This window comes from Salvia hispanica, chromosome 1, assembly GCF_029641045.1.
Source record: "Salvia hispanica isolate PSC_SH4W2 chromosome 1, Shi_PSC_v1, whole genome shotgun sequence".
Taxonomy (NCBI): Eukaryota; Viridiplantae; Streptophyta; class Magnoliopsida; order Lamiales; family Lamiaceae; genus Salvia; species Salvia hispanica.
In genome coordinates this window covers 51,971,233-51,997,635 of record NC_142692.1, presented here as the reverse complement: position 1 = coordinate 51,997,635, position 26,403 = coordinate 51,971,233, and the positions used below count along the sequence as shown (strand labels likewise).

At 36.3% G+C, this 26,403-nt stretch overlaps 2 protein-coding genes across 2 annotated transcripts; one reads left to right on the top strand and one right to left on the bottom strand.

The window, feature by feature from the left end:
* Positions 1–548: 548 nt before the first annotated feature.
* Positions 549–7,784, bottom strand: LOC125223450 (mitogen-activated protein kinase homolog MMK1-like). Its single transcript, XM_048126606.2, has 6 exons — positions 7,546–7,784; positions 7,328–7,457; positions 4,952–5,089; positions 2,023–2,355; positions 1,103–1,283; positions 549–933 (listed from the first exon to the last, which is right to left on the bottom strand). Exons 1-6 carry the CDS (start codon positions 7,743–7,745, stop codon positions 758–760), a joined length of 1,158 nt encoding a protein of 385 aa, XP_047982563.1. The 5' UTR covers positions 7,746–7,784; the 3' UTR covers positions 549–757.
* Positions 7,785–14,231: 6,447 nt separating this feature from the next.
* LOC125218724 (uncharacterized) lies at positions 14,232–15,017 on the top strand. Its single transcript, XM_048120463.1, has 3 exons — positions 14,232–14,409; positions 14,511–14,645; positions 14,717–15,017. The coding sequence occupies exons 1-3, from the start codon at positions 14,233–14,235 to the stop codon at positions 14,789–14,791; spliced, it is 387 nt and encodes a 128-aa protein (XP_047976420.1). The 5' UTR covers position 14,232; the 3' UTR covers positions 14,792–15,017.
* Positions 15,018–26,403: the final 11,386 nt, after the last annotated feature.

The window sequence follows — 26,403 nt, the reverse complement described above, 5'->3', positions numbered from 1 at the left end:
CCGAATACAGCGTCGCACAATTATAAATATTTTTTTCACATGGTTAAAAGAAGTGGTATTACCGCTTTTTGTCGCCACCAAGTGGATGAGATGCACAACCAATCCTTTCAAGAGAATAAGATTTCTCTTCTATTGTGGGTGAAAGCTACAAGAAGTGTTCGTTGGAGGAGATAAAATTATTGACGCTCATCATCATCGATGTCACAGAAGTCTTGTTGATCAAAGTGCATGAGTTTTTTGGGAGAATCACAATGAGCATAAATCGAAATGGGCACATTATAGCAATCTTACTACAAACTTGGTAAACTCTAAGCTTAATACAAATTCCTTTTCATTCACCCCTCCCAGTTGAGAAAAATGAAAATGCCCATTAATAATGACAGAGAAGAAAAAGTAGGTTATGGAGTAGTTTTTATTTTCTTGTAACGGATGTTATCTGGAAGCATTAAATCAACACAAATTCCCTTCAAATTAAACTGAAAGGCTGACTTCACCACTGTATCAGAAAAAAGACAAGTTGAGAACAATAGCCTTGTGATTTTGGGGTATTAAAATTGAAAATTGAAATGAGTTTTATTAATGTGTGAAGCAGTACATGAGTACATCAAATGGCTGTTTTATGGCATCGTTAAATATTTCTAAAAATGGAAGCCATCCAGTTGGGAAGGAAGAGTATGTACACCACTGAGACTACCCAATAAAAAAACACATACATCATTCATTACTTAAATACAGAATCTCAGACCAACAAATTTCTTCACGTGCGCCGGTAGTCGGGATTGAACGCGAGTGCCTCCTGGAAGATCAACTCCCTCATCTGATCTTCCGTGAGAGCGTGCTGCTCGAAGTCGAAGCTGAAAGGGCTCGAACAAGTGGGCTCGTCGCTGATGTCGTGGAGCGAGTTCAGGTATGGATGGGCTAATGCACCTTCAACTGGAAGCCACGATGGATATTCACCACAAACAACAAGAAACAGATTTGATTAAGGCAACACGGAGAGTGAAGCAAACAATTTACTACGTTTAGTAAATGTGCTCCCTTATACGATGATGATTAATACAGCTTCCAAGACTGTAGGCCTTAGGAAAGTGACAGTTCTAACCTGTGATCCGTTGCCTAGGATCAAATGTCAGCATCTTCTCGACGAGATCAACAGCAAGGGGGTGCACCTGAGGGAATTTTTCGGTGAATGATTGTCGACGATAAGGAGGGAGTTGCCTGATGTATCGTTTTGCATTTTCATTCAGAAGACCTAACTCAGCCTCTGTTGGAGTACCAATCAGCTGCAAACCAAGCAAGTAGTCATACTTAGATAGTAATTAGCTTGAAATGAATTTTAAGAATACGTCGTGACAGCAGTGATACAGCTCAGCGACATCTAAGCCAGACATCAGTACAAATAAGTAAAATCCATCAATCTTCCCCCCTGACGGAGCCTAACCCTGAAATGGTTTTCAATGAGTCGCAGTTCTAATTTCCAAGAGATATGATCCATAAGTGCATTCCAAAAGCACGGATAACTAATACACACATATATGTGTGTGATAATCAAATGCATGCATTCCAACAAAAGAGTGAGTATGGACGAGCAAATCCCCTTCAATGAAACCTAACATGTTACATGACCACCTAATGTACCCACATTCAAAGCAGATGAAAAATGCAACGACGATAGAAATAGACATGCAACACCAGGCTGACTGTTATTGAACAAATCGATCTCAAAGAGTGACTACAGTTGAGAAAACTTTAATTAAGAAATCAAAAAATGTGAGGCAAATTTCTTTTGCAACATTATTTACAGAATCAACTCAATATATTCTTTATTTTTTATTTATCTCATTATTTCAATGGAAGATGCAAAATCTAAGATGTTTGTGGCAGTTTCCAGAAGGAAAAAGAAAGAAAGTCATACTTTCACATACAAATGCTAAAAGGCAACCCCATGCTAGGGCAAAGAATGACTTACAATATAATTCACTGACTTTATCTGAAATTAGATTTTAGATACACGAGAGATACCTCTATGAGCAGGCGTAACTGGTGAACATGATCTCTACCAGGGAACAATGGCTTCCGGTCCAACAATTCCATAAAAATGCATCCCACTGACCATATATCAATGGCTGCAGTGTAATCGGATGAATTTAACAAAAGTTCTGGTGGCCGATACCACCTTGTGACGACATATTCAGTCATAAAATCAGTTTCAGACGTGACTCGTGCCAATCCAAAATCACATATCTTTAGGTCACAATTTGCATTCAGAAGAAGATTGCTTGGCTTTAAATCCCTGTGTAGGACATTTGCGGAATGTATGTACTTCAACCCGCGGAGGATTTGATACAAAAAATACTGCAAAAATGAAGATATGAGTTATTTTGCCATCAAATCTCTAACAATGAATGCATAAATTTCTTCCAAAAAAGTAAGTGCCACCCCAGACACAGGTCAGCCCCTAATTTTTCTTCAATCCTGATCCCTTAACTTACATGAAAACCACAACTACAACTTTGGTTTAAATATAAGAATACGGAAACAACAACTTATTCACAGACACAAACATACAACTATAGTACATAGTTTGGGAAGAGGGCGGGTAAGTGGGTAATGGTCTAATTGAGAATCTTTCATCCTTCTTGTAAGCGCAGAAAGTTATGGACTGCAAGATGACTATGAAAATATTGACCACGATAATAAAAGCTTGATAAAGTGAAAGGAAAGTGATCAACTTTAATTCCTACTATTTTTCAATCAACTTTAATCCCACTTGTGCCCCCTTCACCCTGCTCACCACAACCACCTCGGCGCGATGGCAGCAGTGCAATATTTTAGCAATACTGGGTGAAGTTAGAGTGCAATCGGTTGCGGAGGTCTTACGGACAAGGAATGCAATTTTGGAGCAACTTCATTCTCTTTTAGAACGAGCACATCAGAGGATGGTTGGGGAAGCTAACATTCATAGAAGTGAAATGCAGATCGACATGGGGAAGTTGGTCTATATTAATGTTTTTAGGGGCGCGCCTGCTGTCGCCCCAAGGTGCTAAGGTGAGCAGGGTGCAAGGGGGAGCAGCTGGGGCGATGGTGTGCATAGAAAGTTAGAAGATAGGTTCATATTATTGTTATTTATATCTAACTAATGTGCCTTTTGATATCGTCAATAACAACCTAATTAATAGCCTTTGTCCAATTAAAAAAGAAAACTTGCCTTTTGAAACTAAGGCTGCCGTTTAAACTATTAATGTCGTTTGAAATAAACTATTAAATGTATATATTCAATAGTATCATTTACACTTCCAATTATTTTTTTTGATATTCTAAAGTAATAAATAGCCTATATTATCCATCTAAAAAATCTTAGGCTCCATGAAACCATCCCCACCCAATCCTAGACAAAATCTGAACATTTTTTCTCACTTCGTTAGTGATAATCTGTTGAGTTATAGATGAACAGTTAGTGCGCCCTCATTCGTGGGGCGTGCGCCCCATCGCCCCATGCCTTGGATTTTTACCAAATTACCCTGGTCCACCAAGCTCTCCAAATATTCATAGTTTCCACCGTGAATTCACAAGTTAGTACTGCATTCTTTTGGACCATTCGAAGAAGTGCTTGCACAGATTGGATCAGTGGCTTGCCTACAGTTACCTAGCGAGTCCAAGGTGCACCCCGTGTTCCACGTCTCTTTGCTCAAGAAGGCGATTAGAGCAGATGTTGACCACAGACAAAGTAGCCTGAAGAAAATGGCCGATGTGGATCCTCCATTCTTGCTAGAAGCCGCTGTAGCCTATAGGATTGTGCATCATGAAGGGAAGGAGGTTCCGTAAGATCAAGTGCACTGGATTGGCGGAGGAGAAGGTGTCTTGGATGGATGAAATCAACGTGCGAGAACAATTTCATTATTTCAGCCTTGGAGGACAAGACTGCTTCCGAGGGGCAGCCAATTGATACACATCCATTGTCGGTGTACTGGAGAGGTGGCCGAAAGGTGGTGGATTCAGCTAAATGAAGGGATGTTGTGGAGGATGTGCGAGGTACTGGAGGACGTATGAAATAGAGTGGATGGAAGTGAATGTTTTGATGACTGTTGCTCTGATTGTGTTATGGCTAGGAGACGTTTCAGGATGATGGAGCAGACATCGGCAGTGGTGCCTTGGTGGGCATGAGAGATTGGTTACATGGTAGCAGAAGAGGTGGATTCTCAGTGCAACTTTAATTACTTATAATATTGAATAAATCATTGTCTTCTTTTGGTAGGATCTTATATAATCTTTGAAGAGGATTATTATTATCTTAGAATATTTTATTGAAAGGCATTGTCTAAGTCGAAGCCTTCGCTTGAAGGAGTTACCTTTCTGACCTCAATCAAAATTTCTCTCTCTGTATAAAACGTGTTACATAAACAACAGCTTATCTTCCTCAATCCATAACTCTAAGTCTCTAACAATGAGAGAGATTTCTTTTTACACTTTGGTACGTATGGGTCTCCAAATTATACCTCACAATGCTCTCACTAACCAATTGCTTTGACATATTATATATACTTCAATACTACCAGAGAGCCAGGTGGAGGAACAACCTACAAATCAACTTTATTTATCTGTTGTCACAATGAGTAAGGTTGAGTTGACTTGCCATAGTTGAAAATGAGAATCTTTAATGATTGTAATCAACCCAATATTATGCACACTTTTTGGTCCAACTAGTTTGAATAAATTGCAAAGTACCTTTCCAAATCAGTTTAGCTAAAAGTTAAGCCAACGAGTAGGTGTATAAGCAGTCTAAACCCTAAACAAAAGTTGAACTCATGATTCCTTGCTAACTAATTGCATCATGATTCATAAGAGAAAACAAAGGAATGGTGCCCAGTCAATAAATTGTATACTATGCTAAATGAGAAAACACAGATCCAGTAAAATAGCTACTGATAACATGAATAATGCTAAATTGAACCTGGCAGTGCTCTTCTGACAAAGGTTGATTAGATCTAATAATTTGATGGAGATCGGTATCCAGAAGCTCATATGCAATGTAGACATCATTAAAAACCTCCCTTTGTGGTGGTGGAATTACATCTCTGATTGCAATAATCTGCACAATACAAGATTTGGACGACATTATTATAATAAATATAACCGTGGCAAAAAAAGTGCACCATTATCTCCCCCTCCCCCCCAAAACATATTTCAATCTATTACTATCCCTGATGTCACTTTCTATATTAGGCTGGGCTCTGTAGTGCTACAACTTACCAAGCAAAGTGGCTGTTATAAGCATAAGTGTAATTGTCTTTTGAAGCAGTAAATGCGGAACAAGTAGTTACAGTCACATGACAGCCCAATGAATGAAAATAATTGGGATTTCTCTAGATACACTCCTAAAACTCTGACTTTTTTTACATAATTAGAGGACATGGTGTTGCTGGATATTGTTCCACCAAGCCAACTAATACAAAAAGTATTAACCGTATACATGTGACCAATTTTCCCGAGGTAACAGAAACCTCAAACAATATTAGGTTGGTTATTTCTGCAAAATTTGACTATTTGAGGCTTTAGTTCAGGCGTGGTCAGACTGTAAATGTCAATGCCTGAGCTGTGTTCACAAATGGCATACATGAAAAAGGATAATATTTACGGCACAAGGTCTTTTGTTGGAATCAATTCTTTGAGCTGAAGACCCAAAGTTCTGATTTCAAAAGAATGGATGAAATGGAAAATAAAATTGGTTATTTCTGATGTAACACTCTCTTAAATATATAACTAAACGTAAAATAATCTTATAAGAAAAAATAGTAATGCGTGGCTCAACCCAGCAGCACACACACATTAAACATGTACATCAACGAAAAAGGCAACCTTTTCTTCCCTTACCTAGCATATCCTTTGAAATGAAAAGTTCAATAAATACGAAATAGTTGTAAAATAGCTAATTAAATTTTTTGTGCGTCATCATTATATCCATGAGTGTTGCATACAACAACAATTCATAACACACATTATTACTTAATCTGCAATTTTCCATCCTAGAAATCACACATCTGGATCATTAATTTATCAACAAAAGCGTTCCACACACTGCAAACCTATCAAGCCTATGACTCAATCCAATAATTTTGTGAAGTAGGTTGTACAAGTTGTGCCACAAAATTAGCTCCATGCATGGGATATTTCGTAGTGATACTGTCAAAAGTTGGTGAACACCGCAGCCATGTCTGCCTGAATAGGGAGTTTTTATTGAGAGAAGTGAATGCTCATTGAATTTATCTACCAAAGCCTTAAACTAAGGCAGCTAATGAACAACATTCTTCTATCTAATCACACAACAGCAAGAACAAAAACTTCAACACTGAAAAGGAAAGATAATTGCAAGAGGAAAAGGAATATATGTCGGTAAAAGGAATGATTCCAACATGAAGATACAGTAAATGTACTAACAATTAGTAGTTCAGGAAAAAAAAGTCATCTCATACTCCTACCTGTTCATCATTTATGCAAAAGTAATCCATGTAGTATTTAGTAACACTTCTATTTAAGATTGAACTTCCTTCTTTAAACTAAGGAATAGAGAGTATAGGTAATTAATAATGATTTTAATCTTTAGCTACAACAGTAACAGAAAAAAACTATAAGCTGCTTTACAATATGATATACTACTATATCCTAATGACTTCCCCCATTTTTTGCCATAGCATAATTGCATAAATCTATACAGAAAGAAGACAAAAGGGTAAAAGAGTAACTAAAAAGGGCCAGTCTTTCTGAAATAGGACACTAAAGCTTGACTGTATCTCTTATCATGAATCAAAAGAAAAGCCAAGAACTTATGATGGACACAAAAAGTTCAAACAAGACTAGTTCTATTCAGCTAATCAGCCATCCGTGTCACACTCCCAATTTCACACTTACATTTTTGGTTCGTATTTCAACTTTTCCGAACATTAAAACAAAAAAACATGTTTGCTTATGCTCACAACTGGTCCATATCCATCAATTGGGAAGGTTATGCATAATTATTGAACATAAATTAGAAGGAAAGATGTTCCTTTGGATCTTAAAAAAAAAAGCAAGCTTTCACTATTTTCAATAATAATCATCTTGATTTGGAAATTAGCCATCAGCTACTAAATCAAACTCATACATCAAACAGTAGCAGAACCACCCAATTCATGATCCAAGAAGCAATCTTCCCATTTTGAAACGAATAATCAAATGCAAAATGCACACCCGGCAATAGTTAGAAAACAAATACTACTAAAACTCATAGAAAATGAAAACTTACATTCAATTGAAGCTCCCAAAGAAAAAGTAAAAAAAAAAAAGCACTAACATTTTCATGATCCATGTGACGCAAAAGCTTGATTTCTCGAAGTGTCCTCTTCGCATCGATTCTATTATCAAAAGCATTAGCTATCTTCTTAATAGCCACGTGCTCACTCGTCTCCGAATTCACAGCCGAGCTAACAAAAAAAAAAAAAAAGAAAAATCATAAAAATCAATCTCAGCTACGACGTAAACACAAAAGAAAGATAGGATTTTTTTGGTTACCAAACGATGCCGTATGCGCCCTTTCCTATGGGCATGATTGGGGGTTTGTATCTGGAGGTGACCTCGAATACGTTGCCGAAGATGTTGTACTGGATGAAGCGACCGCCGTGGCTGAGAGCCGCAGGTATTTGATCTGCCGGCTGCTGCCGCGGCTCCGCCTCCAACATCTCGTCGTCGGCCGGCCGATCCCCGCCCACCATTGTCTGTTATAGAAACAAAAAGATGGTATACTCGAAAATGGGAAACAACAAAATGTATGTATATTTATTTATTATTAATTTTGTTTAATTAAAGTGAACAAATTATTAGGGGTTTCTATTCGTATTTAAGATAAATAAAAGTTATGTTTAGGGTTGTACTTAAAGGAAGTCTATGATTGATTCATGAAGTGCTATAATAATCCAGTGTTTATTGATTTATGTTGTACTCGTATTAGAGCATCCACGATAAGAATAGGCCAGCCACTCTCTCTCCCTACCACGTCATCAACACTAAAAATCCACCAGCCACATCAGCATTTTACTCAAATAGGCCAGCCATAGGCCGACCGTAATAAAAATAATTCAAAAAGACAACTACATTTATGGAATAAAATTTATGATTAAATTGCGGAATTAAATTTACGACACATATACGGGAAAAATTCTTTAATTTTATTTAAATAAAAAAAGTACATTAACTAAAAATCAAAAAAATTACATAATAAAAAAAAAAATCGGGCTTCCACTCACGAGCCACCGCCCCACTCTACTCCTCATTAATTTATTAAAAAAATACATTAAAAAATGTTAGTATACGTTGAATCCGTTATAGTTTGCCACCGCCTCCGGCCCGACGCTATGACATGTTTCTGTTTTAGGTCTTAATTTTGTATTAGGCATAACCCATCGTCTGTGTGCCTATTTAAAAAAAATATAACCGGATAAAATGAAACTAAAATCGCGTTTATATAGTTTTTCAAAAAATAAAATAAAAATTAAAAAATAGCGCTGGCCGATCGGCACGATGGCGGCCAGCGCCCTCAAATCGGCTAGCCCAAGCCGATTTCTTCGCCGATTTTGCGCTGGCCGATTCCAATAGTTCGGCTAGCAGACCGGCTAGCGACAAGAATCGGCTAGCCGGTGGGCTAGCCGCTATTGTGGATGCTCTTATTAAAGGAGATTCAATACCTAACACTTTATTATTAAACTACTACTCCCTCCGTCCCACTTAAGATGACACGTTTTCCTTTTTAGTTTGTCCCAACTAAGATGACACATTTCCTTTTTTGGTAACTTTCTCTCTCCAATTAATACACTCAACCACTTTTTCTCACTCTTATTAAAATATCCATCTTTCTTTATCTCTCTACTTTATTACTTACACTCATTTTCTCTCTCTCCAATTAAACACTTTAACCAATAACTCCTAAAATCTCGTGCCGGCTAAGCAATGTGTCATCTTAGCCGGGACGGAGGGAGTAATTAATTGTTGTTTCGAACCGGCTAATAAACTAAACTCCAATTAAAGTTTGTTTTAATTAATACTCATGTGAAAGCTCAACCACGAACTTTGTGAATGAATAGGCTCAGTTATCTTTTAGGGACAGTTTGGTAATTGATGAGCCGATGTTCCCACCCCAATGGTATTCGACTCACTGATCGATTGCTCCGTTAGTTGAACATGGCGGCCAATGCTTTTGCAGGTCTCAACAAAAAATCTTCAGTATTAATTATTCTCACTATTTATGAAACTTGACATGAATTTTAAGAAATGTGAATAAAAATGAGTTGAAAAAGTTAATAAAATAAGAGTCTCACATTTATATATTAGTTTTATAAAGGAATGTAAGTGTAGAGACCAAAATGACAAAACTGGTAATATTTCATGGACAGAGAGAGTATTTGGCTAGCTAAGCTTTGGGAAAGTGTTGCAATATAATATTGCCAATATTAGACTCTCTTATTTGAAGAGTTAACCCTGATAATAGTGCGATTTCCTCCGGCTATGAAGATGGGATATGGCCTTATTCTTGTTTTGATTTCTTGATTATTTGATTTTTATTTTTTGCTTCATTGGTTTAATTTTGGTGTAAGAATATTTATATTCTTTTGTGATTTATGTGTCCATAATGTAGAATTCACGTGTGAACTACTCACTCTTACCTCACTTTTTGGTTTATGTAAGGTCACACATGCATAAGACAAATACTAGCATCCTAGTGCATAAGAGCATCTCTAATGTCAATAGGCTAGTAATAGCCTAACTAAAAACTCCTCCTGTCACGTCATCCAGGACTAGAAACTCATTTTGCCACATCATCAGGATAGGATAGGAATTAATTAAAATACAAAAAAAATTACATAATTAATTAAAATATCTAAAAAATATATAAAAAAACCGCTAGCCGGTCGCTAGCGATTTTGGAGGCTGCAATGGAGGCTAGCCGATCGCGTGAATCGGCGTGAGCTAGCCGATGGGCTAGCCGAAATCGCGCTGGCCGGTCGCAATGGAGGCTAGCGGATAGGCTAGCCGATCGCTAGCCTCCATTGGAGATGCTCTAACAAAGATGATCCCTAGCCATCAGATTTGGGATTGAATGGTCCAGATTTGGCTATGTTCAGGGCATCCAACCCCGACCTGAATTCAGGTTCCAAGTCCCCTCCACGTCATCATTTCCCTAAATTTCAATCTCAGGCCAAAACTCCTCTAACCCTGCAGGCCTCATCCAAGCAACAACTATTAAATTGCACTATCCACAACTACAACATATTTTACTCGTAAAATAGAATACGTTGAACAATTAAAACACGAAAAATTCATTGTTCAGTTGAAAAAAAAAATTACAAATCCTAGAAAATGAAAATTACAAGTCCTAGAAAAAAAAAATACAAGTCTAAGAAATTAAAAAAAAATGAAAAAAACTATACTTATTCTTCATTTGTACGCGAATGTAGGCGATCATCTCATGGTGCAACTCGAGCTCGAACTCCGACATTGTCGAGGTATCCCTCGATGTCAATTCCGTCAGATGGCCCATCCGCAAGGTAATACTCATATCCGACATAGAGTCGGATATCTTATCCAGAGAAGGATTGGGTGGCAGTGGCGGCATAGTGGGGTAACTCGTAGTTGTCTTCCCCTTCGCTTTCCTCTTTGCCGATTTAGTTCCCATCGGTCGGCTTTGAGTACTAGGGGATAAAATGAAGACGTCGTCGTCTGTCACGTTGAGGTTGATTGCCGGACCTCCTTCGCACGAAGAGTAGTTTCCGGAGGCGGAAACTTTGGTTCTCTTCGACGCCCCACTTCACACCGGTTCTGCCCCACCGGCGTACTTCGGGCTTTTCTCAACAATCTTCCAATTGTTGTAGTACTTGAAGTGCTTCTTCCCGTCAGAGTAAAACTCCTCCCAGGCTTTCGCCACGAGGTCCATCTCGCTATGCCCGCTCGGCCACATCCGGACTATGTTATAGTCCACTTGCCATTCCACTTCGTCATCTCCTTCTGGACCCGACCCCAATGCTTGCGTAGCTTCACGTAGCTACGCTCGAACGTCCCTCTTGGTCGACCAGCATTATATTTCTGAGCAATCCGCTCCTAGAACATTGCAGCTCTGCTGGTTTCCGATGATAGGATCCTCGGAGACGTCGACGAAGTTCTTGGCCAGCCACAAGTCTCCTACGTGCAATACTTCTTCGGCCCCTCATCATCCGCAGCCGCAACCTTGCCCTTCCCTTGAGCTGACTCCATATCACTAATGTCGTACTCATCAGTGCTAACTGGCGATGGCAAGTCCATGTTGGACGCCACCCCCGGACTAGGCGTTGAATTTGGGTTGGGCGATGTCGGTAGGTACCAATTGTTGGTGTTGACGAACTCGTTCATCCGTCGAACGTCGTTGTTAAACCACTCCATCGCAGCCACAAACATTGAAAGTATTCAAAGGATAGAAATGAAGAAATTGATGGAAGAATGTTGAAGAGATGGGATATAAATAGACAAAAAAATTCGTAAAAAAAAGGTTGGGGCTTGCGGTCCGGCCCGAAGGCCATTCAACGCCGGGTCGAGACTCGTTGGGGCATGGCCCATGCTCCTCCAACGCTACGCCAGGCTGAACCTGGGCGCGGCCCAGGCCGCGATTTTGCTCCCTCCAACACGACGGGCTGCGGGCCGGGACCCAGGTGCGGTCCCGCAACGTTAGGCATGCTCTCATAACCTATGAATATCAGTTCAATTATCAACAAGTATCAACAAAAGATTATGTAAAAAACAACATTAACGGTTTATGTACTCCATATATGTGATAGTTTTCAGTTTTGTTTTGGGATTTGTTTCCACTACACGCGATTCTAATAAAATTCACGCTCACTCTCTTTTGTTCGTCTCTTTTTTCTCCTCTCTCTCTCTCTTGTCCATCTCTCTCACATAATTCTGAAATGAAAAACCTTAGTTCTTCAACAATATGTGCAAACCTAGGTCGATATGTGGATTTTGCACGAGAATTTCTCCATCTGTCGGCTTAAAAATGTCGCCTAAAAAGAAGAGGAAACAATTTATTTTGGGTGAATATCTGAAAGATGAGCCAATTTTAGATTTTATTGTTAATAACAACGGAAAAATAGTTTGGGTGAAATTTTGTGTCATAATTATTTTCAGTTTATATCATATGTTTGATAATAAATCTTTTCATATTCTAATTCCATCGGTAATTACCAAGAGTTGCCTACCACTGGTAATTGAAATTTTTTTTGTAGTATAATGATCCAACTTGAGCCTCCTGGACTTAAATATTAATACTTTATCACTAGCACAACACATGCCCATATAATTTCGAGTAGGAAAATAATTTTTTTACACGATAAATCCACTTTATATCCATAATTATAATTTATGTTTTGACTAAAAAATCGTAATACTATTATTTTGAATAGATATAAAAGCGTTTCTCCCTTTCTATCTTTCTTTTCTCTAAAAAACTTTTAACATTAGTATTTTTTATGTTCCCATCGTTGCATTCTCATATTGCAACTTACAAAATTTGCCCTTTTATTTATCTACTCAATCTTGTCCTACTTTAAATCCTCCCTCCCAACGACGGACCCAGGTGGGGTCAGGCGGGGTCCGCCGATCCCACCGTCGGTCCGTGAATGCTTCTGTGAAGCTCCGTACGTATTCATCTGCCTGACCCACGGTCGCCTCCCGACCCCATGTATAACAACATCGCTTCTATGAAAAATTAGAGAATAATTGAGAGGAGAAGAGAGATATAGAAAAAAAAAACATGGTTGTTAATTAAAAAATTTAAGTATGTTGAACATTTGAAGTTGAGGAGGAGAGCTCTAATGTAGAAGATGAGAGCTCTGAATTGGGGAAAAGAAGAAAAGAAGAGAGGAGCCGATTTAGTAAACCAAGGAATATTTTTCTTATTGATGATACATGGTACTCCATTTTATTATATTTTATTTTTAGTTTTTATGCTGTAACTAGATTACTACTCTAATTAATAACACTATTATATTTAATATGTTAATTAATTTCATTTAGTTTGTTTTCGACTATAGTTTAAAATTAATAAAAGCATAACTAGAAAAATTATATTTTTAAATATGATTATTTTAATAATATACTCCCTCCATCCCATTAAATATGCAACATTTGCTTTTTGGAATAAGATTTTATATAGTGTTGTTTTGTGAGTTAATGAATAGAGAGTAAAGTAAGAGAGAAGAAAAAGTAGAGAGAGTATTATTTTCATTTTTAGAAACGTTTCATTTTAAATGGGACAGAGCAAAAAGGAAAACGTTTCATTTCTAATGGGACAGAGGGAGTATTATAAATTAAATAATTAATATACATAAATTTTACTATTAAATTTTTTTCGACCCAACGAATTTTATTTTCTGGGTCCGTCATTGCTCCCTCCATCCTATTTTGTGTGTGCATGAGTTTTAAGAAATATAAAGAATAGTGGATTGGAAAAGTTGATGGAATATGAGATCCACTTTTTTATATTGGTTTTATAATAGAATGTGAATGAAGTGAGTTAGTGTAATGTGAGACATATCTACCATTTATGGTAAAAATGAAATGTGACTCTTATTGTGGGATGGACTAAAATGACAAAATGTGACTCTTATCAGAATCATCTGTCATTTTCATTTTTGAATGAAATTCCACAGTATATCACCATTCTTTAGAAAAAGAAAATTTTTGTGTGGTTTATATATATACTTTGTAAATAGAATGACGAATCGTGATCTCTGAATTATTTTCGGCTTTAGCTTGGTAAAAGAATGGAGAGATTTTTGATGGGATGAGGGAGATGAATGAGAGATGGAAGTGAGGAGGGAGAGAAAAAAAAAATAGATTACAAATGAAATACTACTATCTAAACATAAAATACTACTACTATAGTACAATTTTTAAGTAATTAAAGTAAAAAATGAATTACATATTAATTCTTATTATGACAAACACATACTGTCTCCAAATCACATATATACTCTTGATGAAGAAAGGACATATTGAGTAAGTTCAGTTAAACAATTAAAGAAATTTAACATGAACACCACTTTGAGAATTGGAATTTGGACATATTCCTAAACTAACATATATATAGGCGATATTATAGCATCTGAAGTAACTGTATCTTGTGAGTGATAAAAAACAGAAAAGAAAATGAATAATGTGGATTGATGTAGAGAAAATATGGTGGAAAAGAGAAAGGGAGTGATGATCAGTGTTTACGTGGAATCAAAAACTCTCCGATCTCATCACAAAATCCATCGGAACAACAGATTCCGAGGTGATCGTCGTGCCCAACTCCTCTCATATACTCACAGTGCCCATGCAAAACCCTTTCACAATCTCACCCCTAAATCAAAGGTATTCATAATATTTATAATTCTTTTCAAAATGGAATTATTCCTAACATCTTCACTATCTCTTTTAGTTAAATTAAGTTTGCAATTCTATTTATTGCACAGAAGCGGAGATTCGGAGACAGGATAAGAAGATTGTTTTGTGGATTCTCTAGGGTGAAGAAGAGGCTATGGAAGTATGAATCAATTGAGGGTGAAGCCAAATGGAGCTATGGAAGAATAGATAAATTTCATCTTTGTGTAAGTAATTTTTTAATCATTGTTTACAAAAGAAACCTAAATTTCATCTTGACTGATCTAGTTTTGCGCAGAAGAAATTGAAGTGCTTGTTAAAGAAAATATGTGGCGCTTGGAAATGCAACAATGGGACGAGTGATTGTATTTAAATTGAAGGATTTTTGAACAATGAGTGTATCTGATTATGTGAACATGTTCATTTCATTTTATCAGCGGCAAATAGTAGCTAATATCATGAACTTATAGTATGTTATCAAGCTACTTCTGGCCATCGTCGGGGCCGGTTCGCGTGGCTTTGCTTGCCTATGCCTCCCGGAGGCCGGAGGTGGCAAGGTGAGCTTTGCTTCTTCCAACTGATTGATCTCGTTGATGGCCTTTACATTTTCTTAAATTTAACTTATGATGATTTGGTGTATTATTATGATTAATACATTTAATTATATTCAAATACATAAATGTTAATTATGTCACAATAATATCCAGTTAGACACACTAAGTTCACATAAGATTAAAATATACTCCTTATATCATCTGATTATGTGAACACGACCTTACCTTATTATGAGTTCACATAGTATAGTAATAGTAGTACATGTCAATATATCACCTTATATCATGTAAAATCAAGCCGCATTCATCGAGTCCTCAATCCGTACATCAAGAGACTACGATTTTGATGAACACGACCTTACCTTATTATGAGTTTTCTTTCGATCCATAATAGATGGACAAATATATCTGTTAAGTTAATCAATAGATGGTCTGTTAAAGTTGTCCTGTCATTTCATGGCTAAAACAGAGTAATGGTGTACCAAAATTGTAAAAGAGCTATGTTTAGAATAAAAATAGATTTTAATTTTAATCTTAACGATTCTTGAGCTAATTTAAAAATATAAAACTAACAAAATTTGTACTCAACACAGCCTCAAAATGTGTGAGTTTGACGTTACCTTAGTGTTGAAGACAGTTTGAGTATGGGTTGCTCGTAGCACACATGTAGGGACGGCAAACGAGGAACAAAGCAGGAGGACCGCATTGTGAGGAGACTCTAAGCAGATGGAGCATACAGCATTGTCCCGTTCTTTCTTTCCTGCAAGCCTTCTTACACCGAGATGATAATAACTTAGCCAACTTCTGTTTGCCACCCTTGCCTGACCACCAAGAAATATATTTTTTGTTTAAGAAAAAGAAAACGCTTTTATGAGCTGCACTTCCATCAGCGTCACCCTAATTTTTGTATACAAATAAAACTACACCTGTTGAGCCATGATTTTCCTTAAAAAGTTGTTTTGTTTTTACCTAATTGCATTGTAACTATTGATGAGTGAGTTGTATTACGTAACTCGCAATAGTTGAAGTATTCATAAATTTGAAGGAGGGAAAAAATCCATAAAATAAAACAAGCCGCTTCAGTTGTAGTATGAGTAGAACAAATAATCTATGCGATAAACGAAATACGAAATTGCAAAGTAAGGTTTACCTAAATCTTGTCGGGATGGAGGCGTTACCGTGTAGCACCTTTTAAATAGTGAGGGGGATAGAGTTTCTTCCATCAAACCAGATTTAATGGCTCTCTCTGTTTCAGATATGGCATTCATTGTGACCACAGTTTGCTGTCATAGTGTCACCCAATTTACAGAGCATTCGGACCCCTTGATCACCACATTAACATTTATTAATCAGACCCTTCCTTCTGCAGTGATTCTCCTATTAATTAAATCTAATTTTTTTTATTTTCAATTACTAAAATATCAAAATATTATATTAAATAAAAAGTTTCAACAAACACCTACATTACTTAATTATAAAAAAATATACATTATTTAATTTTTAAAAATAAGTTACAAATTTTATATTTTATTTTATTTTTTTGTTTTCAAATAATAAATAGAAAAATATAATATATTACTCCCTCCGTCCCATAAGAATATGCATTCTTTCATTTTTACTCTCTAAATGTCTCTTACTTTACTAATTTTATATTAAAACTCGTGCCGAATTCAAAGTGTATAATCTTTGAGGATGGATGGAGTATAAAACACAACAAATTTAAATAAAATACTTACATTACTTAAATTAAATTTATATTACCATAAAAATATAAACATGCTTATAAGAAAAAGTATAAAAAAAAATCGAATAAAATGAAAAAAATATAATTAAAGTCAAAATTAACTCACAACCTCTATAATTTTTCAAAACACATTTACCACTAGGCTAAACATAAATTTTGTATTGAAATCAAACAAAGTTTTATATAAAGCAACAAAAACTCTTTTAAGTGTAAAACTAATGCCCCACATCAAAACCATAAAGAAACTTGGAGTTGAAAACCTATCTAGAAAACTACCAATTATCCGGCATCGAAGTCACAATGAAAGTTTGACTTGAAAACTTATCTATAAAAGGTTTACTCAAGCAATGTAAAACTTGCTCATCTAGTGTGAATGATTATATTCTATACAAAATATTATAATCTTTCACTAATACACGGATCCGTCTTTCAGTATGGGTGTCATGGGTCATTTGTGAAATTATAGTTTTTATTATTTTAATTTAAAAAAGGATTTTTTAATTTAAAATCAAAATTTTATATTAAAAATTACTTTTCTTATAATTATAGACGATGGTCGTGCTGAGGTTTTGGTGCCCCTTGCACAGCGGAAGACTTGTACAAAACAAATAAATCAGATACAGATCTATTTGACCGATTATGCGATTAATCAATTCACATGTTAAACAGTTAATTACATGCTAGAACACAAATAATTCATGCTTAGAAAATATAAATCCTAAACATGATTTCTACGGTTTAGGGTTACCGATTTTGATTCTCCAAAGAATCGTCGATTGCTCGCGCCTTCTCCACGTGATGATCTTCAATACTAGACCACAGATCTTCTCCCTGGTTCCCGAACTGTATGTCGATATCAGGGTGGGCTGATCTTATCAAAATATTAGGACTCGAATAAAGAAGACAGAAAATTCCTCACGGAGGAGGAGCTAAAATTTTTACGGAGGAGAAAATTAAAGAAAAATTCGTCCCACTCAAAAAGGGAGTTGGCGTAATTTTCAATAATGAACTAATGAATAATTCTGTCTCCTTTATTCTCTTATTTATATTAAGTTCCTTTTGGGCCCAGACATGGATCTATGGAAGGTTTTGGATATGGGCTCCCCCAATTAGCTTTTTACTAATTAAATTGAACTCACAATTTAATACAAGCTTATATTGGAATATTACGAGCAGCCACTACATAAATAATATTGAACTCTCCCCATCCAAATCCGAAATTACAAGTAATCCGGATTTCCACTTTGTTTATTATTTATTTTCCGCGCTTAAGATATAAATATCCATTAATTAATTAATATATGCTATGGACTTAATTAATTAACATCTTATTAATTCCAAGAGTGGACTTAGCAAGAAACACTTAATTATTATTCATAGAGCGATAAAACTCCAACTGACCAGTTTTCTGAATAATAAAACCTTGTTCGAGCTCCTTTTGAGGACATTATCAAACGAGACTCACCTTGCGCACGTTTCAACATAATAGCAATCCTAGCACCACTAGATATTAATCACCACTACCCAATATATTAGGATTATTGGGTTGCGAAAAACCCGCACCATTTGATAAGTCAAAGTAGTGCATAATCAATACCGTATGCTCAATACTAATATATGTAGATTAAGAAATAGTATTTTATCAAGACCTAGTCTTTCAGTAGATAGCATAAAGACACGTCTTGCTGTTAGATTCGTTCAGTGCTATACCACACCAATGTCATCTTATTTCAGTAAGGCTTAGAAATAATCTGACATTGCAACCTTTCACGATAGGTAGTCTAAGCCTATCTGGGTTGTGAAATTCTTCTTTTTCTTTTGCAAAGCATTGCATAGATCTGACCGTGTTACCTTCAAGTCGACGTCGCCCACAACCAGTCTACTAATCAAAAGACTTAGACTCTGTTTACTTCTTATGCATTTAAATGTTTGTAAAACATCTTATAAATGCACAAGCAAACACAGTGTAATAATAATAGTGATTCTATTCGTGCGAGACTGCTCGAATAATACTGAATCGGGTTAAAAGTGGATTTTTTGTAGAGTTTTATGTATACAAGCAAGATTCTATTCGCGCGAAACTTGCTCGAAACATGCTTTTCATAATACCAACCCTAACAGGTCGGGCAAGCCTTCACTCGCGACTGAACTTTCGGGCGTGCCGCTCGTCCGCCGACCTGCAATAGCCGGACGACCGTGGATAAGGGATAGCCCCGACGAAAAATGCACCACTGTGGATGCTCATTGGGGGTGTTTCAAATTGTATACGAGGGCATGTAGATTTTTTCCATAAGGGCACGTTTGAGGGCCTGGAAAAATAGAATAAGCCCATTTATTGGCTAGAAAAAGAGTGGCCATTTTTGTTTTTGATCGAACGTATTTAAATAAATCTGGAATTATATAATGTTAAGATCTAGGATCAAAACTTTATCATAGTCACAAAATCTTATGATGTCAGTTCTTGCATGATTCCGTGATTAGAAGTAAAAATAAGCCTAGGCGTTGCGGATAGTGCTAATGAGGATCATGTTTTGTGTACTCGAATGTTCTTCGCTACTTACTTTGTTCCTCTATTGACTAGGAGTAGATGGTAGTGACAATTCCTGAAAATGTTAGTTTTTCATTAGTTGATAAGATATCTTTGAATTAGAAAAAATAAAGAGATAATGTTCTTTGCAACCAAACAAGTTACTTTTCCAACATGGATACAAAAGACATTGGATAAATAAATATTCCATATGTCAATGTCTGTAACAATTAGAAAAGCAGTTTGCATTTGGTAATTAAATATTTGTTGTTCCATACTCACTGCTAAATTAGATCTTACAATAAAAATATACTACTAGTCCACTACAAAATGCAATCAATCCAACTTATTAATTTTTTGATCAAATCATCCATCCAAATATTTCTAAGGCCGAAGACATTATTACAAAAAGTCAAATGACCCCCTTAATTATGATTTGACTCTCAAACGTTTAGTTCAAATGTCAATACCTTACCACCAAATATGTTCAAATAGATGATTAGTTTTTTGGTACGAAAATTCACATCAAGAGTGCATATATATTATGTACTCCACTGCTAATATTTATATAAACATTACCCATTACTCATATAGAAAAAGTATTAAAAGATGTTCGGATTCTCGATTGCAACAGACGCTTGATATCCGCTTTGGGTCAAGTCCGTACAGATTTATTTTTGAGTCACTCCCTAAAAGGCCTCAAATTGATTAGGAGTTGGACAGGATTATATACACCTTCTAACTTCCCTCAGACTCCCGGTGTGGGATGAGTTTGTACTCAACAAACCTCCCCTCAATCCAGATCACATCGGGAACACAGACACAGTCGACCTGGCTCTATTACCACTTGTTCGGATTGTCGACTGCAACAGACGTTTGATATTGTCCGTTTTGGGTCAAGTCCGCACGGATTTTTTTTTCGTCACCCTCCCAAAAGGCCTCAAACTAATTGGGTTTGGACAAAATTATATACACCTTCCAACTTCCCTCAGACTCCCGATGTGGAATGAGTTTGTACTCAACAAACCTCCCCCTCAAACCAGATCATATCGGGAACAGACAGACGTAGTCGACCTGGCTCTGATACCACTTGTTCGGATTGACGACTGCAACAGACGTTTGATATTGTCCGCTTTGGGTCAAGCCCGCACGGATTTATTTTTGAGTCACACCCAAGAGTCTGTTGCAGTCGACAATCCGAACAAGTGGTATCAGAGCGAGGTCGAGTGGGCTCAGGATGACTCAAGTTCGAGTCGGGCCCGTAAACTCTCGATATGTCGACTGCATCTGTCCGAACAAGTGGTATCAGAGGATTCTGGTAGTGTTGATAAACAGGTGGAGCTACAAGTCACTCACCATGAGGGTGAATCACAACTCCAAGAAGGGAGTATTTGTTGGTTATGGAGAAGGAGTTAAGGGGAATTGAATCTGGTCACCTTCGGAGAATAAAGTTATTCACAGTCGGAATGTGGTGTTTGATTAGAATTCTATGCTAAACTCAGTTGTGAAGTCTGTCGGTGTAGAGGATTCTGGTAGAGTTGATAAACAGGTGGAGCTACAAGTCACTCACCATGAGGGTGAATCACAACTCCAAGAAGGGAGTATTTGTTGGTTATGGAGAAGGAGTTAAGGGGAATTGAGTCTGGTCACCTTCGGAGAATAAAGTTATTCATAGTCGGAATGTGGTGTTTGATGAGAATTCTATGCTAAACTCAGTTGTGAAGTCTGTCGGTGTAGAGGATTCTTGTAGTGTTGATAAACAGGTGGAGCTACAAGTCACTCACCATGAGGGTGAATCACAACTCCAAGAAGGGAGTATTTGTTGGTTATGGAGAAGGAGTTAAGGGGTATTTTATCTAGTCACCTTCGGAGAATAAAGTTATTCACGGTCGGAATGTGGTGTTTGATGAGAATTCTATACTTAACTCAGTTGTGAAGTCTGTCGGTGTAGAGGATTTTGGTAGTGTTGATAAATAGGTGGAGGTACAAGTCACTCACCATGAGGGTGAATCACAACTCCAAGGTGGAGAAGATCAACACACCACTGTTGAACCTACTAGTTCTGATATTCATCCAGATACTCGTCAAAGAAGCATTGCTATTGATAGAACTAGGAGGACAAGTGTGAAGCCTCCGCCGAAGTATGGTTTTGAGGACATGATGACATATACATTACAGGTTTCCAGTGAGGTGGAGGATGAACCATCCACCTACAAGGAAGCTGTTTCGGGTAGTGAGCGTGCTAGATGGCTCGCTGCAATGGGAGAGGAGATGGAATCATTGTGGAAGAATCTGACTAGGGAACTGGTCAAACGGCCTAAGGGGTGGAAGATTGTTACATGCAAATGGATATACAAGAAGAAGGAAGGTACCACAACAAATGAGGGTGTTAGATACAAAGCTCGGTTAGTTGCAAGAGGGTTCACGCAGAAGGAGGGGGTTGACTATAATGAGATATTCTCACCAGTGGTCAGACACACTTCCATCACAGTGTTACTTGCGGTAGTTGCATATTATGATCAGGAGCTTGAGAAACTAGATGTGAAGATGGTTTTCCTACACGGACTGCTCTAGAAAGATATCTACATGACTCAGTCCGAGGGATTTGCAGTTCCGGGTAAGGAGGATTACATTTGCAAGCTAAAGAAGTCCTTATATGAACTAAAGAAATCTCTGAGGCAATGATATAAGAGATTTGACAGCTACATGATCTAGTTGGGATGCACCAGGAGTTCGTATGATTGTTATGTATATCACAACAAAGCTGATGATGGTTCCATGATCTATTTTGTTCTGTATGTGGATGATATGCTTATAGCTGCAGAGAGGAAGTTTGAAAATTCAGAAGTTGAAAGCTCACCTCAGTGCTGAGTTTGATATGCAGGATTTGGGTGCTGCAATGAAAATTTTGGGTATGGAGATATCTAGGGAAAGAACAAAGAATAAGCTTTTCCTGTCAGAGAAGAGCTACATTGAGAAGATTTTGTAAAGATTTGCCATATCTACATCAAAGCCTATTGATACTCCAAGTGCCATAAACATTTATATGTCATCTGATCATGCACCGAAATATGAAGCTAAGGAGGAGTACATGTCTCGAGTTTCGTACTCGAATGCTGCACTAAACCAAACATAGCACATGTTGTTAGTGTTGTCAACAGGCTCATGGGGCAGTCTGGAAATGAGCACTGGCAGGCTATAAAGAGGATCTTTCGTTACTTGAGAGGTACGTCTGATGTTGGTCTCGTTTATGGAGGTGATACTCACTGTTCTGTGATTGGTTATTCTGATTCTGATTATGCTGAAGATGTTGACGGTAGAAGATCTATGACTGGCTATGTTTTCACTCTTGGTGGTTCTGTTGTTAGTTGGAAGGCAACTTTACAGGCTGCAGTTACTTTCTATACGACTGAAGCAGAGTATATGGCATTGACAAAAGCCGCTAAAGAGGGAATATGGATGAAAGGGATAGTTGGTGATCTTGGTTTACATCAAGAGCAAGCTGTTGTGTTCTGTAATAGTCAGAGCGCTATCTGTTTAGCCAAGGATCAGGTCCATCTGAGAGGACCAAACATATTGATGCGAGGTATCATTTTCTGAAGAATGAGAAGAGAATTGAGGTGAAGAAAGTTGGTACTACTGATAATCCTGCTGATATGTTCACCAAGCCGGTCCCGCATAACAAGTTTTAACATTGTTTGGACTTGCTTAACGTCATGAGCTGTTAATTGTCCGAGGAGGGAAAATCTGAGGCAAGCTATTCGCCTGGCATTGTAATGATGCATCTGTCAGGAGAATTCAAGTCAAGGTGGAGATTTGTTAGTATGCCTTGAATCAGTATAGTTTGCCGCTAGCCGAACCGGGGTCTCGCTGGGGTGGGGGGCGACGCCCTATTGAATCAGTATAGTTTTTTCGGTCTGTGAGTCACCCTTGCCTGGGGGTCCGGGGGGGCGTAGTGTATCACACCTCAACCCTTCTAACATATACTATTATAGTAAAATAAATCTAAAAATTTAATACTATTAACGCACATGTCAAATAAAACACTCATATCAGATGCATTATAAAAATCAATATATATATATATATATAGGGATATCAATTATATATATATATATATATATATATATATAATTGATATCTTGCTCCTTAAAAAAACTAGTGGTTTATATAAGTCACAACTCATTGTATATAAATTTCGTCTTTAATTTCACATTACAATTATAAAAAAATATTCTCTTACCAACACATATAACCATAAGCATTAAATATCATTAATAATTTCTCATCCATATGCATATGTCTCTCTGTCCAGTTTATTATTCTGTGACAAATCAACCCTGGTCTCTGCCCGGGATTTCCAATATATCAATATGATTTGACCTGAATGTCTCACTGTGATTTGACCTATAGGTCCAAATACGTTGTGACTCAAAGGTCCTACTGTGATTTGACCCGTAGGTCCCAATATGATTTGACCCGAAGGTCCCACTGTGATTTGACTCATAGGTCCCAATATGATTTGACTCGAAGTTCCCACTGTGATTTGACCCAAAGGTCCCAATATGTCTATTGTGATTTCAGATCCAGGCAAGATCGTCACAAATCCTCTTTTGTCATATGATTCATATGAGTCTAATACCATATAATAAAACATATCTACTGAATATCCATATCATATTCCATCAATATCACATCACACATAAAATTAAAAGTGTTATTTATACACACCTGATTATGATAAGTAGTTTGATCAAACCCCTGATTCCACTTGCTTTCTTCCGCTCAATTCCTCTACTATAATATCTCCCTATATTTTTCTTCTGACTTTCTCTTCTTTTCTTTTTATTTTTTTCTTTCCCTAATTATCATTCCCATGTGTGTATCGAACGTCTGCTTAGCCCATTAGTCATCCCTTTTTAGAGTAATCCACCTAAGCACAAAGATCATGCAATCATTTTTCCTACTTACACGTGTAGTATCCAAATTGCCACGTGTGTATCGAACGTCTGCTTAGCCCATAAGTCATCCCTTTTTAGGGTAATGCACCTAAGCACAAAGATCATGCAATCATTTTTCCTACTTATACGTGTAGTATCCAATTTGTCATGTACAAAAGATTTAAATATTATTTTAAGCATAATCAAAATACTCCTAAAAGGATAAAGTTTAATCACTTTTAAAAGCCAAATAAAAATTACGTCTCATATGTGCATATTGCTACACTTTACTCTATACACATGTACACTTACATATGTACACTACTATATTACTTTCACATAATTTATTTTCGCATCATTTTGATACTTATTTATTATTTTTATACTATAAATAATAATACTTCATTAATAAATACCAATAATATATGCTATTATGTAAAATAATATGTGATGTGGGTCAGGGATGTTACAATCTTCCCCCTTTAAGAATTTTGTCCGCAAAATTTAGTATTCAACAAAGTTATCGTGTTTAAACACAAACAAATAAGTTTTCTCATATTAGTGTAATATCTCAAACTCTAATATCTATGTGGTAATACAAACTTTGTCAATTCTCATTTCATCTCATTCTCTTTGCAGTAATAATGTATTACTAATATCTTCCTTAGTACCGTTGAAACATTTCACATTTCTCTAAATGTGAGTTCTTCTTATCATTAGGGTTTATGATATATTTTCAAACTATTCTAACTATTTAAAGGTTTATACTGATATCTTTTGCTTAAATGATGGTACATCTTTTTATTTCAAGATCTTATAAAATCGATAAACTACTATTATTCAATTACTTTATCTTCTAGAGATCATAAGCTCTTCTAAAAACTATAAAAACTGATGTTAAAATCTTAATTGGTAATTATAGACTAGTCTTTTGCAAATGCTTTTGAAAAATAAATAAAAAAAATTCATAAACTGATATTAAAATCTTAATTGGTAATCGTAGACTAGACTTTTGCAAATACTTTTGAAAAAAAAAAAAAATAAAAATCCATACATCATTATTTATGATCTATAAAAGATTGAAAACACTTTCCACCACTATATTTATGCGAAATTCTCTATAAGTGTCTCCCTCTTAAATGAACAAAGTTTCAAGATAAATTGAGTTTCAAGATAAATTGAGCTTTAATTCATAACATCAACAATATTATGTTTAGACACTTTTAAAAAATTCTTATTCAGAGTTACACAAAAACTTTGCTTACCGATATTCACAAGACATCATAAACTTTAATCTCAACGTACATCTTTTTATCAATTGTACACTATTATTGGTGCATATACTCCTATTACCAAGCAAGATGAATTTCCATGTGATACCACATATGTATAAAATACTCATATAATTAAATAATGATGCAAGATGGCTGACTCTTCTTTTCTCAGTGGCACATTCTTAAGATTTTCCATATTCTTGACATGTTAAATACAAATTCTAACTTATGACCAACATATTTCATATGACACATACAATTGTATACTATCCCAGCGAGATCATATTCCTGCCCTGATACCACTTAAACTATCACACCTCAACCCCTCAAACTATCACACCTCAACCCCTCTAACATATACTATTATAGTAAAATAAATCTAAAAATTTAAAACTATTAACGCACATGTCAAATAAAACGCTCATATCAGATACATTAAAAAAAACCCAACATTTATCTATATATATTGTCAAATAAAACACTCATGTCAGATACATTAATCTCAGAATTTGACTCAGCAGTGGTGCATCATGTGCATCGTGAGGGGAACTTTGCGGCGGACTTCTTATCGCACCATGCCTATAGCTTTGCTCGTGGGGTGCATGTTTTGGATCAAACACCATCAGGTCTTAATATTTGGCTCCTTCATGATAGGTTAGACATTTCTTATTGTCGTTAGTTTACTTTCTTCTCAGTCTTAGCCTGCTTTCTTTACCAAAACAAACAAACAAACAAACAACATTTATCTATATATTGATATCTTGCTCCTTAAAAATACTAGTGGTTTATATGAGTCACAACTCATTGTATATAAATTTTGTCTTTAATTTCACATTACAATTATCAAAAATATTATTTAACCAACACATATTATAAGCATTAAATATCATAAATAATTTCACATACATATGCATATGCCTCTCTGTCCAGTTTATTATTCTATGAC